We start from the raw sequence: 18022 nt of genomic DNA, 5'->3' as shown, positions 1-18022 counted from the left end.
TTGTATCTTTTTGTTTAATATACTTGTGAAGATCTTATAAGCTGTGCTTAGGAGTGTTATACCTCTATAGTTTCCACATGCTGTTCTGTTTCCCATATATCTGATATTAAAGTGTGCAGTTCCTTTATTACAGCCTCACCACCAGCTTTTATTAATTCAACGACCATGCTATCTTCCCATGGGGCTCGATTGTTTTCTAACTTGTGCACAGCCTGGGAGACCTCTTGTAGAGTTAAGTTTCTTGCCTCATTGGTATCGTTGTCTACTTCCAGCTCCACTCTTTCCTCCTGTGCGGCTGTCTCTTAATCTTCTAAGCTGGTGCATGGTACATCCTTGAAAGACAGCCCATCTTCCCACTATCTATTCTTCCTCCCTTATCATTTTCCCATCTTTACTGGAACAGGTCACTGTTTTTGGCTGGAAGCTATTCTTCATTTTGCCTACAACATGATAGAACATTCTCGTTTCACTCTGTTCCTTTAACTCTTCTAGTTCTTGAAATTTCTTCTTAGTCCACTCTCTTTTCTTTCTCTTGTGGTCTGTTAGCTCTTCTTAATACTCTATATTGTTCCACATTATGTCTGGTTTCTCTCTATAGCACTTTTGTTCTTGCCCTGTTCTTTTCCTCTATTGTTGACCTGGAATCTTCATCAAACCATTTCTGGGTTCTTCTATTCCTTCTTATGACTATTATTTCCTCTGCAGCATCTTTAATGGTTTTTTCAATCCTGCTCCACCTTTCATCTACTCCTACTGCGGTCTCTTCATTGCTCAACTTTCTGCTTACTGCTACTTGGCATTTTTTTACTTCATCAGTGATTTTCAGTTTGTCTGTATTCCATTTCATCACCGTTACTATTCTGTTGCCATTTGTTAGTGACAGGTTTTCTCTCAAGACTGATTTTATCACAAAGTGGTCTGGTCTGAGTCACAGTTTTGGTCCTCTACAGCTCCATACATCCGTAACTGACATGGAGTGGCGTGTAATCACTAAAATATGATCAGTCTGATTGACTACTCCATTCCTTAACATCTGTTTCACACAAAAAATAAATAACTTTCTTTTGAGAACTTGTAGGTAGATTAGTCATAGTTTTTGTTTGGAAAAACTATTCTTTTTAAATGTCCAACATTCCAATACTAGCAACAGGATCAAACACAGTACATTAGCCAAGTTTCAGCAATGATGAGAAAAGTATCCATACACTGAGTGGAGGAACCATTTGATAAATAAACATCAATGCATTACAGAAGCAAGGAAAACCGAAATCAAGAAATTTAGACTTATATATTAACTGAGCTTTTCCTTCATTTGAAGGCCCCAGGCTGTAACATGAATACTTGAAACAGCATCTGGGGTTTGGAACGTGTGTGTGTGTGTGTGTGTGTGTGTGTGTGTGTGTGTGTGTGTGTGTGTGAGCATTACACAACTGCCAGAGATCACTCACAAATTTAGGTAGGCAGGTTTCATCAAGTTCAATGAATGAAAAAGTTTTACGGAACTTTATAAACAGTATTTTTATCAACAGTGCAGGGTAACACATGGAATTCTACAAAAGAAATACTGACAAGTGAAACCTTACCAGGAGAAGGAGGTTCTTGCAGTCCTGGGCTCCAGTACCTCTTGTGCGCTCTCCGTTGTGGTGTCGGAGCAACAGGCTCCGAGAAACCACTGCTATTTTCTTTTCCATCACACATAGCTCGATCAGGATTGGCAGCTTTCTTTCGAAGAGCTATAAAATACGATGTCCTGACAAATTCAGTCACAATTTAACCACCTGCATATAATTATTTATAGACCATACAATACATTAAGTTACAGAAAATCAACATTAAACTAAAAAGCAATATTTAGCCTTCGATTCTTTATAAATCTTGCAGAAGGTAACATTATACTAATTAATATACAATGTAGCAATTACGAAAAATAAAAAGTACAAAAGTCTGGAAAATGACATAGAATAATATCAGGGGAACCCCTAAAATAACTACTTGGTTTTGAGCTGACGACAAAACCATCATTTCAAGACCTCAATACTGGTATGTTCTGAAATGAACAATCTGGAATGATTTTTTAATACTGTGGAAAATACTGATTTTCCTAAATGCATGGCAGTTTTCCACTGCAGCATAACAACAATAACTACTTGGTTTTGAGCTGACAACAAAACCATCATTTCAAGACCTCAATACTGGTATGTTCTGAAATGAACAATCTGGAATGATTTTTTAATACTGTGGAAAATACTGATTTTCCTAAATGCATGGCAGTTTTCCACTGCAGCATAACATCAATATGTGGGAACAAGGAACCATACTTGTGTCAAAAATGCACTACGCATCATTGGGAAACAGTATGTTGACAGGGAATGGTTCAGGATTGTGACAAATTGTCCTTTTCCAGCTCCATAGCTGTGACACATTATTGCATGTTGAGTGGTACTCATGTTCACTGTGATATGCCACAAAACAAATGCACCTACAAAGGGATGAAATGAGTGTTCCATTTTCTGCTGAGAGGAATTTTATAGTAGTACACAGTTTCAATCACCCATCAGTGTCATTCATTTTGTAGCACACTACAATCATATGACCCATACATTAAAACAGCATTTCACCATAAAAGACAGCATATATTAAGCAATATGTACTTTATGTACTAGTTCATTATTTCAAGACAGAATAAAGGTTGCATTACTTGCAGGCTGTTGTTTATATCAAAATTCTCCACATATGAGCCTTAATGTGTACAAGAAAATTTCCAACTAAAAATAAATTCTCAACAATAATTCCTTAAAAAAACCCATGTGCGTCAAACAAATCACACCAAAACAAACTACAGTAAATTACCAACACACACACACACACACACACACACACACACACACACACACATACACATACACACACACACAGAGAGAGAGAGAGAGAGAGAGAGAGAGAGAGAGAGAGAGAGAGAGAGAGAGAGAGAGAACTGAATTGTGAATTGGTGAATTTCTCTGTAGTGTCTTTGCACCACAGTACAGTTAGCAGTGTATAAAGAATGCAGCAAATTTCTTGTTATGGTGGTCTTCTGTCCAAAGACTGGCTTGATACAGCTTTCCACACTAGACTATCTGATGAAAGCTACTTCGTCTCTGTTTAACAATTGCAACCAATCTCCATTTGAACCTGCTTACTGTGATACAACTTTGGTCCCCCTGTACAATTTTCACCACCTACACTTCCCTCCATTACCAAATTGATGATTCCTTTATGGCTTGAGATGTGTCTTATTCACCAAGCCTTACTTTTAGTCAAGTTGTACCATAATTCTCTTTTATCTACACTTTGATTCAGCACCACCTCATTAGTTATTCAATCTTCCTACCTAATCTTCAGCAATTTCTTGTAGCACCACACATCAAATGCTTCTACTGCTCATCTTTTCTGAACTGTTTACTGACCACATCTAACTCCCATAAAAGGCTACAATCGAAGCAATCATCTTTTAAAAAACTTCCTAACAGATTTATATTTGAAGTTAACAATTTTCCCTTTTTCAGAAATGTTATTCTCACTATTGCCGGTCCAAATATCCTCTCTGCTTTGGCCATCGTCAATTATTTTTAAGCCCAAATATGAAAACCCATCAATTACTTTTAGTCTCTCTTTACCAACAGGAATTACCTAAGCATCACCTGATCTAAATCACCTTAACAGTGTTTTACTTTTGTTGATGTTGATCTTATAACCTCTTTTCAAGACATTATCCAACCATTCAACAGCTCTTCCACGTCTTTTGCCACATCTTACAGAATGACGATGACATCGGCAAAAACTCAAAGTTTTAATTTCATCTCCCGAACTCTTAACTTCATTTCCAAATTTCTCATTGGTTTTCCTCACAACTTGCTCAATGCACCATAGTGAATAAGTTCCAAGCCTGTCACTCTTTTCTCAACTATAGCTAACCTTTCATGTCTTGTAACCCTTATAACTGCAGTTTTTACCAGGTTTGAGTACCGGAATGATGGTGCTCACCCGCCACTATGATAGAAAGATGCCATTGCACAAGATCCGGTTGAAGATGAAGAGAAGATGTCACTTATAGTCAGATGAGAGATGTTTAGTCATGCGATCAAGCCCAGGAGCTGTGTCAGGGCAATGTGCAAGGGCACTGAGGAGCTCCCACTCTGTAAATGAGGCATTATAGGATTCACTGCAGCGTGTAGTGAATGAGAGGAAGTTCTCCAACCCAGAGGCTCGGGCAAAGTGCTCACTAATCGTGTTTGCGTCGGTACATAATTCGCCATTTATGGTAACACCAGGGACAGCTGTCGGGGCCTGCTACCCGAAAAGACATTTGATCTTTGTTAAGACTTGGGAAGGTGACATGTGGCACCCAACGGTGGAGACATATCTCTCCCAACACTCCTGCTTCCGTTGTTTGATAAGGTAGTGAGGTACAGAGCAGTTTAAAGGCTATGAGGGGCTCCAGGGAAGGGTGCCGCTTATGCCACTGTAGAGCTCGCCGATGCTCCTTAATTGCCTCAGCGACTTCCGGCGACCACCAAGGGACTGCCTTACGCCTCAGGTACCCTAAAGAGTGAGGGATTGCGTTTTCTGCCGCAGAAACAATTGTGCTAGTCACCTGCTCAACCATCACATCGATGTTACGATGAAGGGGAGATTCAGCGGTGAAAGTTCCCCAGTCCGCCTTGTTCAAAGCCCATCTGGGCAGGCGTCCGTGTGCGTGATGCTGGGGCAGTGACAGGAAGATGGGGAAGTGGTCACTACCACACAGATCGTCATGTGCTCTCCAGTGGATAGATGGGAGAAGTCCTGAGCTGCAAAGTGATAAATCAATGGCCGAGTAACTACCATGAGCTACACTGAAATGTGTGGCAGCCGCAATATTTAAGAGGCAGAGGTCGAATTGCAACAGTAAAGCTTCGACATCTCTGCCTCGGCCAATAAGCGCGGTGCCACCCCACAAGGGGTTATGGGCGTTAAAATCTCCCAAAAGTAGGAAATGTTTAGGGAGTTGGTGAATCAGTGCAGCTAATACATTCAGGGTAATGCACCATCTGGAGGAAGATATACATTGCAGGCAGTTATTTCCTGCGTCATCCTTATTCTGACAGTCACAGCTTCAAGAGGGATTTGAAGGGGCACATGTTCACTACGGACCGAGTTTATGACATAAACACAAACTCCACCTGACACACTATTATAGTCACTACGGCTCCTGTAATATCCCTTATAGCCGCGGAGGGCAGGGGTCCGCATTGCTGGGAACCAGGTTTCGTGGAGGGCAATGCAGATAGCAGTTGTAAAGCTTAATAGTTGCCGTAGCTCACCCAGGCGGTGGAAAAAAACCTCCGAAATTCCACTTCGTGAGACTGGGAGACATGGAACATTCAATGAGGCAGTTTACGCCTCAGAGTCACCTGCTGCCACCAATTTATTGCCTGAGCAGTCTATATCCATTGTGTCTGAGGGTCTGGCGAGATCTAGGTCATAAGCGGATGCCAAAATCTCCACCCATCCTCAGCCACAGAGTTTGTAGGTAGCCGTGGTGTGGGTGCCACTGCAATTTCCTTGGTCTTAGGGATTTTCTTTTTGGATTTCTCTCGCTGCTCCTTGGGTTTCCCTGGCTGGGAGAACATCACTAGTTCAGTCTCCGGGACTGAGGATGAGCGTCAGGCCCTACGACCAGCTGCTTCTGGGCTCTTCAGCCACTGGCAGGTGTTGTCTTTCCCACTAGAAGAAACCTGGGAAGGGAGTGACCCAAGGGACCCCTCCCTAGCAAGAGAAGCCACATAAGACTTACACTTCTCTGGCTTAGAAGTGGGGACAGATGTCCCAGATGGTTGGGGGTTGTTGCTCCCAAAGTAGGTGGTGCAGGAGCAACAGGGAGGGAAATGGCCCCCCACCATCAAGGGAGCAGTTGTAGTCTTCCAGCTCTGAAAGGTGACCTGGGTTGGCGGAGCTGATGGTGCCAGAACTGTTGTAGTGGCAGCATAAGACAATGTCATACGCAGGCGTTCAAATTTTCTCTTTGCCTCAGTGTAGGTCAGTCTGTCCAGGGTCTTGTACTCCATGATTTTACTTTCTTTCTGGAGAATCCTGCAGTCAGGCAAGCAAGGTGAATGGTGCTCTCCGCAGTTGACACAGATGGGAGGCAGGGCACATGGAGTATTGGGATGTGATGGGCATCCGCAATCTCGGCATGTGACACTGGAAGTACAACGGGAAGACATATGGCCGAACTTCCAGCACTTAAAGCACCGCATCGGGGGAGATATATAGGGCTTTACATCACACCAGCAGACCATCACCTTGACCTTCTCAGGCAATGTATCACCCTCAAAGGCCAAGATGAAAGCACTGGTGGCAACCTTATCATCCTTCGGACTACAATGGACACACTGGACAAAATGTACACCTCGCCGCTCTAAATTGGCATGCCACTCAACACGCCCCGATGTCCATCGGGATTTACACATGAAACCATACAAAATTCAGCTACTGCATGCTCTACGTGAAGGTGACAAGATGTGAAGTTCTGTAATTTTGTTCTTGGCAAGATGGAGGATGACAGTTTTCTCCCACACTTAGTATTTCGTGATGAGGCAAACTCCAGTTTAAATGATAAAACGAAAAGGTGAACCGTTATAATGTGAGAGAAAATGGAGTGCAGAACAACCACATGAAGTTGTACAACATGTGGGGGACTATCAAAAATTAACATGTTTTGTGCAGTTTCACGGGAATAGGTACATGGTCCATTTCTCTTTACCAACAACACTGTTACAGAAAGCACATATCTCAAAATGCTCGAGAACTTTCTTTTCCCTCAGTTGGAGACTGATTCAAACAACTTCACTTACCAACAGCATCGGGCACCACCACACTGCCATCTGGAAGTATGGGAATTTTTAAATCAAACGATTACTGAATGATGGATCGGTTGCACTGGACCAAATGATTCAGCCTTACATTACTGGCCTACAAGGTCACCGGACCTGACTGTATGTGATTATTTCTTGTGGGGGTGTATAAAAGACTATTTATGTGCCTCCATCACTAACAACAATGAATGAACTGAGACATCACATAACAGTAGCTGTTGGAAGCTGCACCTCAAAACATGCCCAGTGCAGTGTGGGAACAATTTGAATACTGCATTGACATTGCTGTGCATCTCAAAGGGGGCACACTGAACACACACAAAAAGGTATGGCGTTGTAGTGCTAGTTCCCATCTGTGGAGTTTTGAGAAACTTGCGTCTGGAGGAAGAATCCAGATGACATATGTTGTGAAACAGGCACTGAGGTCATGGCTGTCATGTTGTAGAGCATGCTTTGCAACAGGATATTGTGTGTTGCCAGTATACACAATCTGCCTACGCCCACTCATCCTAACTGATAATATGGTGGTAGTTATGCCAATGTAAAAGGACGAACAGTATTTACGTAACAGCTGGTAAGTGACATGTCATTTCACAGGTGGCTCACCCTTTGATAGTATATGTTGTGCCAGTTACAGGGCCTGGTATAGTTGATGGTACGAGGGTGCATAGGGAAAGTCTTGCAGCGGGAACAATCATAGTGGTAGGAACCATAAGGTGGGTGAAGACGGAGTGTTGATTCTGACTGGGATTGTGCAGGGATTGGGGGGTGGGGGGGGGGGGATGGAAAGCTATTATAAGTGTGGTGGGCAAAATCTCAGGCAGAAGGGATCTCATTTCAGGGCATGATTTTAGGAAATCATAACCTCATCAATGTAGGTGATTAATACATTCAAGATCAGAATAAAACTGAGTGGCAAGTGGTGCACCTGGATATGAAATCTGCTTTTAAACTAGGCTGGTGGGATAATTAAGTCCATTTAACATTGAAGTGAGACTGGTGGTGTGCTGCTGTAAAGAGTCTGCATGGGAGGGAATGTTTGACATGAAAAGGACAGCAACTGTCAAAATGTAAGTACTGTTTTCTGTTAATGTGGACGGAAGTGTAGCTGGCCTTTCGTGAGGTTGAGATCAGCTTCAAGGAAAGTGGCATGGGATTCGGAGTAGGACCATATGAAATTTAATTGGTAGAATGTATTTAGTGATTCCAGGAATTTTAACAGGTCAGCCTCACCTGCCATCAAGATCCCATTCCCCTGCGATTCAAACTGACCTTCAGTTCCTCCTTACAACCTCAGGCCCCTGATCGGTATGTATGTCTTCCCCTCAAAGATGAAGTAGTAGTTGGTAAGTATAGAGTTGATTAAGGTGAGCAGGAAGAATGTCTTATGTTTGGGATCAGGTGGGTGCTGACTGAGGATTGTTCAACAGCAGACTGACCACACGTGTGGGAGATGTCGGTATTGAAAGAGGATGGCATCAGCGGTGAGAAGCAAGATGTTTGATGGGAGTGGGACGGGCACAGATTCCAGATGATCTAGAAAATGACTGGTGTCTTTAATATAGGAGGGAAGTCTTTTCACTGTGGGTTGCAGGTATTGATGAACTAAGGCAGATATTCATTTGGTGGTTGGCTAGTAACTGTAGCACAGCCAGGATGATTGTGTTTTTGGATCTTAGGAAGAAGGTAAAACGTGAAGTGCGTGGTTTAGATTGGGTAACAAGTTCTATGGAATTAGGTGTTAGTCCCTGTGAGAGGCCAGTGGTTTTAAGGAGGGACTGCATGTCAACTTGAATCACAGAGATGGGATCTTGATTTCAGGTGAGGCTGACCTGTTAAAAGTCCTGGAATCTCAACACCTTCTCTCAATTAAATTTCGTGTGGTCCTATTCCAAATTTCATGCATTTTCTTTGACATTGATCTCATCCTCACTGAAGGCAAGCTACCAACTTCTGTCCACATTTAACCTACTAACTAAAAACAGTACTTACATTCTGACAATTGCTATTCTTTCCTTGTCAAACATTCCCTCCCATACAACCTTGGCATTTGAGACAAATGTATCTGTTTGGATGCAGACTCTTTACAGCAATACACCACAAGTCTCACTTCCTCCTTCACTGGGCGTAATAACCCCACCAGCCTAGTTCAAAAGCTGATCTCCCAATCCTGGTATTGCTGATCCCTCCAAAAAGCAATTTCAGAGCACACCAGAGGTCACTCAGTATTATCCTGGTCTGGAATGTATTAATCAGCTACTTTGACAAGGCCAGGACTTCCTAAAATCATGTCCTGAAATGAGATCCATTCTGTCTGAGATATGTTTGCCCACCACACTTATAATAGCTTTTTGTCACCCCCCCCCCCCCAATCTCTGCACAATCCTTGTTCCTTGTCAGACCCTATGCTGCTTCTTCACCCATCTCCCTACCCAATGGCTCCTACTGTTGTGATTGTCCCCGCTGGAAGACTTTCCCTATGCATCCTCGTACCATCAACTACATCAGCCCTGTAACTGGCACAACAAATACTATCAAAGGGTGAGCCACCTGTGAAACGACACACATCATATACCAGATGTTACGTAAACACTGTTCGGCTTTTTACATTAGCATAACTACCACCATGTTATCAGTTCAGGTGAGCGGGCATAACCAGAGTGTGTATACCGGCAACACACAATATCCTGTTGCAGAGCATGCTCTACAACATGACAGTCATGACGTCAGTGCCTGTTTCACCACATGTGCTATCCGGATTCTTCCCCCAGACACAAGTTTTGAGAAACTCCACAGGTGGGAACTAGCACTACAATATGACCTTGCTTCTCACCACCCATCTCGTCTTAATTTACATTAACTTCTTCCGTTTCAACATTTCTTAACAGTAACTACTCCTTTCTTCACTCTGTTTTAGTTTTCTACATGTTTCATTTTATGATCTGTTTATTTTTCACTCTTATAAACTCATACACAAAGCTTTAGCAGTAATCTCTGTCTTGCATACTACCCTGCCTTCAAGTCTCGTCTGGTTAATTTCCAATATATCAGTCTTTCCTTCTCATCCTGTCCTGTAAGTCTCCCCTTACCTGGGGTGTTGGGTGCCTTTTACGAACTCTACCCTTTTCCTGAACCTCTCCCGTCCTCTTCCTTCATCCCTCTTCCTTCCCCTTCAAGCCTTCTGCCAGAAGGATGAGCCACTGACTCTGAAATCTTGCATATGTAAAACCTCTTTTTATTTTTGTCTTTAGCTGCCGCTTGGTGAGTAGATTTTTTATATATCCAATTACATTATGTTATGTTTTATAATTTTCAGAGTGACAGTGGTAGTCGTCATAGAAACACTGCCAACAAAAATTGTTCTAGTGTCACGATAATGGTAAGGGTGTCCTGCCATATCAGCATTTAATTTTTAATGACTTTAAAGGGAAACTTATGTGACTAACACTCAATGACATCAGTTTATTGTATGTTAATTTTGCAGCCATGAACTGGCGTATGCAAAAAAGTCAGCTGTCTTCGCCCTCATTTTTGGTCATATACACCAACGCATTTTGACATCAAGAAAAAGAAAAGCATGACAAGACTTGCAACAAAGCCAAACCAGAAGCACGCTAAAGCAGTCTGCTACCTCACCATTATAAAATTCTATTCCATTTTAAATGACTTAAGTAAATTCACCTCACCTGCTTCTGGCTATGAAATTTGATGTCAAACACTGTAAGAATGAATCAGAATGGACATGACAATGGAGTCTCAAAAGAGAAACTACGTTACACTTTTATGAAAAAATTAGGCATGAGAAATAAACAAGCAGAAAATTTTAGTAGCAGGACCGCAGGAAATGAGAAATACTACAGAAGAACCATTCGAATCACAAGGCTACAAACTTTACAATGGGAAACCTGGAATAAGCGTTATGAAAGAATGTCCCCAATTTGAAACTAGGTTTATACTCAATGTGAAAATAATAGATTCAACTATCGATTTTCAAGCCATCTCCCCTAGAATTGCAACTCTGAGTTTAAATGCATCCAACAAAATTTATATCATCCCCCTACCAATGAAAAGAATTCTCTAACAAAAAGTAGGAAAGAAGTGGAAAAGTTTTGGGATCTCCTTGGCCAAACAATAAATCAAGTAAATATTAACAATGCCAAGGTCCTGTTAGGAGACTTCAATGCCCAACTCACAAGACAAAAGAAATACTGGGATATCATTGAAAAATGGGCTCCACATAAACAAACAAATAAGAATAGTCAAAGACTTGTTGAACTCTGTAGGGAACACAAACTGATCTCAAAGTCCACATACTTCAAAAGAAGGCCAAACAAACTTAAAACTTGGAAACATCCTGATTGGAGAAAAGGAGAATGGCAGCTGGATCATGTATTTATGGAAAAATTCTTCCACAGAGAAATCTACACTGTTAAAGTATTAAGAGGGGTAGGTACAGGCTCAGATCATTACATTGCCAAAATCAAAATTAAGTTCACGCCACTAAAAAAGAAACCAAAATGCAATAAACGAAAGAGGAACTTCGATCCCCACCAATTAATTAGAAATGATAAATATAGAGAAGTCACACAAAATATAAAAATGACAAATAATTTAGAAGAACTGGTTCAAATTCTCAGGCAACAAGCAGAAAATTTAGCCCCATTGGACCCATGTAAAAGACATGTCTGGTGGAACACAGATTGTGACAAAATTCATGAAGAAAGACATCATGCATGGATAAAATTTCTAACACACAGAACAGAAGAAAATGCAACCAAGCTCAAAAATATCAGGAAAAAGTTCACACAAATTATCAGACAAGCCAAGAGACAATCACAGAAAGTTCTAATTGACTCAACAGAAGGCAATTACCATAAAACCAATTCCAGAGACTTTTACAAAATGTCTGGAAGAGAATTACAAAAATTTGCCCCTCCCACGTTAATGCTGAAAAGAGAAGATGGAAAAATGTCACATAATGACAAGGAAAATGCCAAAATCCTGGCAAAAGCATTTAGTAAACTTTTGAATTGTGAAGAACGCCAGGAACTTTTAATAATTATTACAGGCACACCCACCAAGACTCCACTTGATCTCATAAATCCTCCAATAATCCAAAAGGTGGAAACAGCACTCAGAGAGATGAAAAATTATAAGGCACGCGGAGAAGACCAAGTTTTTGCAGAAATGTGGAAATATGCCAGTGATACAGTTCGAACTTCCTTACACACAGCCCTAACAAAAAACTGGATAGCAGAAAAGTTTCCCGAACATTGGACCACAGCCATAATCCACCCACTCCACAAAAAAGGAGATAAAAGCAACCCAGATAATTACAGGGGTATCTCTCTCTCTTAGACTGCACATACAAGATTTTCTCCAGAATCCTATACAAGAGGATCAAAGTGCAACTAGAGGAAGAATCAGATGAATACCAAGGAGGCTTCAGACCTTGAAGAAGCTGTGCAGAACAGATCATCACTTTAAAATTAGCCATAGTATATTACAAGAAAGGAAATAAACCTCTTGTAATAACCTCCGTGGACTTTAAAAAAGCACATGACTGTATCCATAGACATTCAATGTTAAAAACCTTAAGAAATTTCAGGCTCCGTACAAAATTAATCAAATTGACAGAACTCACCTTAACCATCTCTGTATCAAAAGTCAAGTTCAGGGGGGAACTCTCTGAGCCATTCATCATAAAAACAGGCTTAAGACAAGGAGATTGCTTGGCACCCCTGCTGTTCAACTGTGCTTTAGAATACATCATGAGGGAATGGTACAAGATTAACCCAAAGAACATCCAAATTGGAAGACCCAAAAACAAAATAAGATTAAATTATCTGGGATTTGCTGATGACCTTGCTCTCTTGTCCAACAGTATTCAGGAAACCAAACAACAAGTTATCTCACTGCAGGAAATAGCACAGAAAATTGGTCTTGGACTATCCTTGGAAAAAAAATCATCTTGTTAACTGACCCACCACTCGTAAACAAAATTGCCACAGGAAACCAAGAAATAAAAATTGTAGATAAAATTAAATACTTAGGAGATATAACATATAACCTCAATGGAAAGCCAACATGGCATAACAGAATAAACAAATGGACTAGAGCACAATATATAAGCAAGGACACCTACAACAAAAAGAGCCTGTCAATAGCAACAAAATTAAAACACTACAAAACAGTCACTCAACCAGAAATAACATACGCAAGTGAAACCATCTTCAAAACAACTAACACTGCACAAATAGAAAAAATACTCAAAATAGAGAAGAATTATCAGAATGTGCATCAACAAATCGTACCAGAAAGATGGACACTGGAGAGTAGCTACAAATGAAACAGTTTACAAGGAAATAGAACCAGTGATGAGTACAATCAGGAAGAAACGCATTTCATTTTTCGGACATCTAATCAGAATACTATAGAGCAGGATCATCAGGAGAATAATAGAAAAATTGTGGAATAGTAAGTACAGCATTAAGTGGATTACAGAAATCAAAGAAGATATGGATGAGCTACAGATTACATTGGAAGACCTGAGAAACAAAACTGACAAAACCAGGAAACTCACAGACAAACAAACCAGACTGCAAATGAGAATCAACAAACAGACAATAGGAAGGGTGATTTCCGATGGAGAAAGAACGATAAGATCCAACAGAATGAAGTAGTACTGGGCTGACAGAAAACTGGAAAATTCTTTGTATACAGTTGGCTACAGTGGTCCAATGAAGGCCATAAAATGTAAATAAAAATAAATAATATGTGGGCAGGGGTTTATTTAGACAATGTACGAGTTCATATATATTATACTGTAAATAAATGCTGACAAAGTCATAGTGTCAGAGAAGTATTATCAAAGAAAAGTGCGAGCCCATGTTTAATTGTTTCACTATCCAGGGCATTGACATACAGCAGTGTGATATCATTCCACTTATAAGAATATTGGTTCGTATACTATTTTACCCCTCGTTCCTGCTTCCCAATCAATCAAACAAGACAGTGCTGCCTACCCGCCCAGGTCTTCAGTTCACTTTGATGGATAATACATCTCCAACAGAATTTTGTCCCAGCTGACAGTACTACTGAAGAATTTTAACTTCCTTGTTATGTATATTTACTATTAAAAACAGTCTTGATCATGATTTATTTATTAAGGTGACTGGTTTCGACCACTACTGTGGTCGTCTCAAGACCATTGAGTAGGAACCTCTTTCTGCTGAAGAAAGAGGTTCCTACTCAATGGTCTGTAGATGACCACAGTACTGGTTGAAACCGGTCACCTTAAAAAATAAATCGTGATCAAGACTGTTTTTAATAGTAAATATTTTTAACATATTGATCACTGTCACTCCCATAATGTATTCAAAAGTAATCCATGTTATGTTATTTAACATGGACTAGATTTTTCCAGTTTACTGTTTTGCTATATTTATGCTTAATTAAAAAGTATACCCTGAAGTCTTACATTTTGCTGTCAACTTCTCAGTTGTTCGCTCTTCATTTGCAACAACCACGTATGTCTCTTTCAGCCTCGCATTTGCTGTTTTTGGAATTCTGACAGGTGAATCTTCCATTCCTTGAAGTCTATCGTCACAACCCTGCATAAGGGGGAAAATAATAATAATTAGAAAGCCACATATTTAACACGGTGAAAGAGAGAATGAAATCTGATCTGTGTGTCTTGAGATACCAAAAGTACTCTAACTTTAAAAAATATATTCATATTATAATCTAAAAAAACATATTTGTATTATAATCTACGGCAGAAGTCTAATTAACTTGGATTTTGTGAAAATTCACGAAAAGTAGCTCTTTAATAAGTTATGTATAAAAATTGCACACAAAAATTAACTCTGTTATTAGCTTCCTAGTTAACTTCAACAACATGATGAAATTACTTCCTGCCTTACCATGTTAGCAATGCAGAAAACAGCAGATGCTAACAGATTTGTGACAGTGACATTGGGAAATTATACACCAATTTTTTGACATGTAATATATGATGTACTTTTTCCACATAAAAATTATTTGGCAGTCTAGTTTGTTTTCTTAATTTCTGGAACTCGGTGCTTCAAGATACCAGAAGTACATAAAAACTTAAAAACAATTAAAGTAATTAATTTACGTTTGAAAGCTAATGCCATTTTCTGCCAATGTACCACCCGTCATTCATCTCCACACAGGTGCTAATTTATTTTCATTTTGAAGGATATGTCAGAAAGTGCTTGCTTTCAGACCATCTTCAATAAAGCATTACACACACACACACACACACACACACACACACACACACACACACAGAGAGAGAGAGAGAGAGAGAGAGAGAGAGAGAGAGAGAGAGAGTTACAACAGAAAATGTGCTGTATACTGTCCAAAGAACGTGTATAAATTGATTCATTTTATCAAATACTTAATCAAATTTCACCTGTATACATACGGGAAACTAAAATAAGATAGATAATCAGTCATTAAAATACTAAATGTTGATATTCTTTACCTTAACACGGTATGTCGGACGAGATAACCTTACAGGAGAACCACGTTTCTTCTTTGCAAGAAGGAGAAGATAAGTGGAAGTATTGTAGTCATAAGGCCACTTACTCAGTGATGACCACATTTCTTCCCACGTTATTCCATGGTAATGGGCCATAATGCCAACACACGTGCGATCCATTTCATGAAACTGAAATGACACGAACATACAGTAGCTACAGATTTACACCTTTGTTAAATCTTTGAAGACATATCCATGAATGAGCATGAAAACTGCTGTATCAAGAATGGCACATTTCACTGACAAGAACACAATACCTCACATTACATCTCCAGCTACAAGCTACTGCATAGTAACTGGCAGAGAGAACTTCATACCAACATTATCCATTTTCTGTCCTATTCCATTTCTGTATAGAGTGATGGAAAAATTATTGTCTATATGTCTCAGTAGGTGCCCTAATCTCCCTTTCCTTATTCTTGTAATCAGTATACAAGATATATGATTCAGGTAGCAGAAATGTTGCATAGCCCTCTTCAGATAGAGGTTCTTTACATTTACCCAATTAGGTTTTGTAAAAACTTTCATCTAACAATCCCTATCTATCTACATTCCCAGAACATCTATGTTATACTTTTGTATGGGCTACACTGACCTGATTGAATTCAAGCAGTCATCTTGAAAGTCGCTCCATACGTATTGTCTCCATACGTATTGTCATATTTACTAAATAAGGACTTAAAACACCGGGACAATACTCCAATATTAATTATATTAGCTTCCTGCACGTGATTTCCAATACAGATGCACTGCAGTTTCCCAGAACTCTTCCAACACATCGAAGTCTTTTATTCATTTTCCCTAATACTGAATATTAAGTGATCATCCCATGTCATACAACCCTCTTAGATTTCTATTAAATACTTATATTATGTGAGCTGCTCAAGATGTTGACCACAAATCTTGTAATGAAATACTGTCGGGTTCTCTGTTTATTATAGTCATTATCTTACATCTACTCACATTGAAAGAGATCTGCCATTCAATACATGAAGTGGAAATTTTGTCCAAGTCTTCCTACATTTCCATAGGACCATTTGATGATGATACTTTTCTGCAGATGACAGCATCGCCAGTGAAAAAATTTCAAAATGTTGGTGATCCTATCTGATATATTGTTTATGTATATTGACTATATTGTTTATGTATATTGAAAACACTGGAGGTATAATTAAACATCCTTTGGGCAAACCTAGTGTTGTTTTCATTTCTGAAGGTCACTCACATACCAGTATAACAAATTGCATATATCCAGAATGAATTTTCACTCTGTAACAGTTTGTGGCTGATTTGAAACTTCCTGGAATATTTCAACTGTGTGCCAAACCAAGACTCAAGCCTGCGACCTTTGCTTGTGTGGAGAAGTGCTCTTCCAATTAAGCCATCCAAGCACGACCTATCCACCTTCAGAGCACTTGCCTGCAAACTGCAAAGGTCCTTGTCTGGCACATAGATTTAAACTGCCAGTAAGATTCAGGACTATAGGTAATCTCCAATTTTAACTGTATTGTAACAGGAATTTTTTAATATTCAAATACTGACTGTTAATGATCAGATAAACTGTTAATTATGAGTTATATGTTACAATGTTTCAGTTCCAACCAAGCAAAAGATCCGAAACACCCATTAATTATTTAGTAGGTTCTACGTAGTCCACGAAACATCCTGAAACCAGCAAAATAGTTCACCTGAGGAAATCATCATGAATTTTCATATTTTGTAGTTAGGTAAGCCCGACAGTAATTGAATTGCTGAACTTAAGTTATTAAATGCCTTCACTCCAGATGTTTTCTGAAGTTACTCCGCTGTCATTCAGAAGCATAATGCTTGACCATAAATATTGCACCATGCAATTTTGTTATTTTGGTCTCTTACAGAAAAATATCTCCAAAGATAACTACATTTTTATTCATTGTCAACAACACACAACTACACAAATTTTAATGTGAAATTTCTATGACTCACTTTTTTACAGTATATCACATTTGCATAATAAGCGAGTACAGGAATGCGGTTAAAATCCAACAACAAACTTGGCACTGTACATGTGTCATGGCTTCAGTGTTGAAACGGCCTGCACAGTGTAGCAATTAAGCACTCTGTGTAGTGCAGACCTATTAACTTTTACTGAAGCAGCAAATGTGTTCCAGCCCCTGAGTGACATCCCCACTGCACAGAGCTATCTGTAAGTGTAACAGAATGTTACAAGATGGAACTCTGGGATGTCTATTACAGTGACAATGGTACCAATTTGTTTGAAATTGCTGTCATTTTTAACGCCATGAAGAGAAGCACTGTAAAGTTTTCTCACTGTATCCAAAAACAAGGTGAAAAACACTGTTTTTTGTTGGTGAATTCCACTCTACTAGAAATTTAATAGTGTCTGTTGTGGAACATATCATTTGCTTAATAGGTATGACATAGTAACAGTATTGTTTTAAGAGTTATGTTAAATATCACCCATTCCTACTGACAGTAGCACTAATTTTTCTCCAGTCTGAGCAAACATCAGTTAAATGCTCAAATTTTTTGTTTCTATGTATTAGTAGCAGTTTCA

At 39.6% G+C, this 18022-nt stretch overlaps 1 protein-coding gene across 1 annotated transcript in view; it reads right to left on the bottom strand.

The window, feature by feature from the left end:
• LOC124779497 (maternal embryonic leucine zipper kinase-like) overlaps window positions 1–18022 on the bottom strand; it is a 421515-nt gene that overhangs the window by 305399 nt on the left and 98094 nt on the right. Inside the window, exons 7-9 of the mRNA XM_047253715.1 lie at window positions 15409–15594; window positions 14377–14509; window positions 1584–1733 (exon numbers count right to left, since the gene is read on the bottom strand). Of these exons, the coding sequence (XP_047109671.1) occupies window positions 1584–1733; window positions 14377–14509; window positions 15409–15594 (469 nt within the window). The remainder of the gene's footprint in view (window positions 1–1583; window positions 1734–14376; window positions 14510–15408; window positions 15595–18022) is intronic.

The sequence above is a fragment of the Schistocerca piceifrons genome, chromosome 1 (genome assembly GCF_021461385.2).
Source record: "Schistocerca piceifrons isolate TAMUIC-IGC-003096 chromosome 1, iqSchPice1.1, whole genome shotgun sequence".
Lineage (NCBI taxonomy): Eukaryota > Metazoa > Arthropoda > Insecta > Orthoptera > Acrididae > Schistocerca > Schistocerca piceifrons.
The sequence above is the reverse complement of the archived record's forward strand: the minus strand, read 5'-3'. Positions and strand labels throughout refer to the sequence as shown.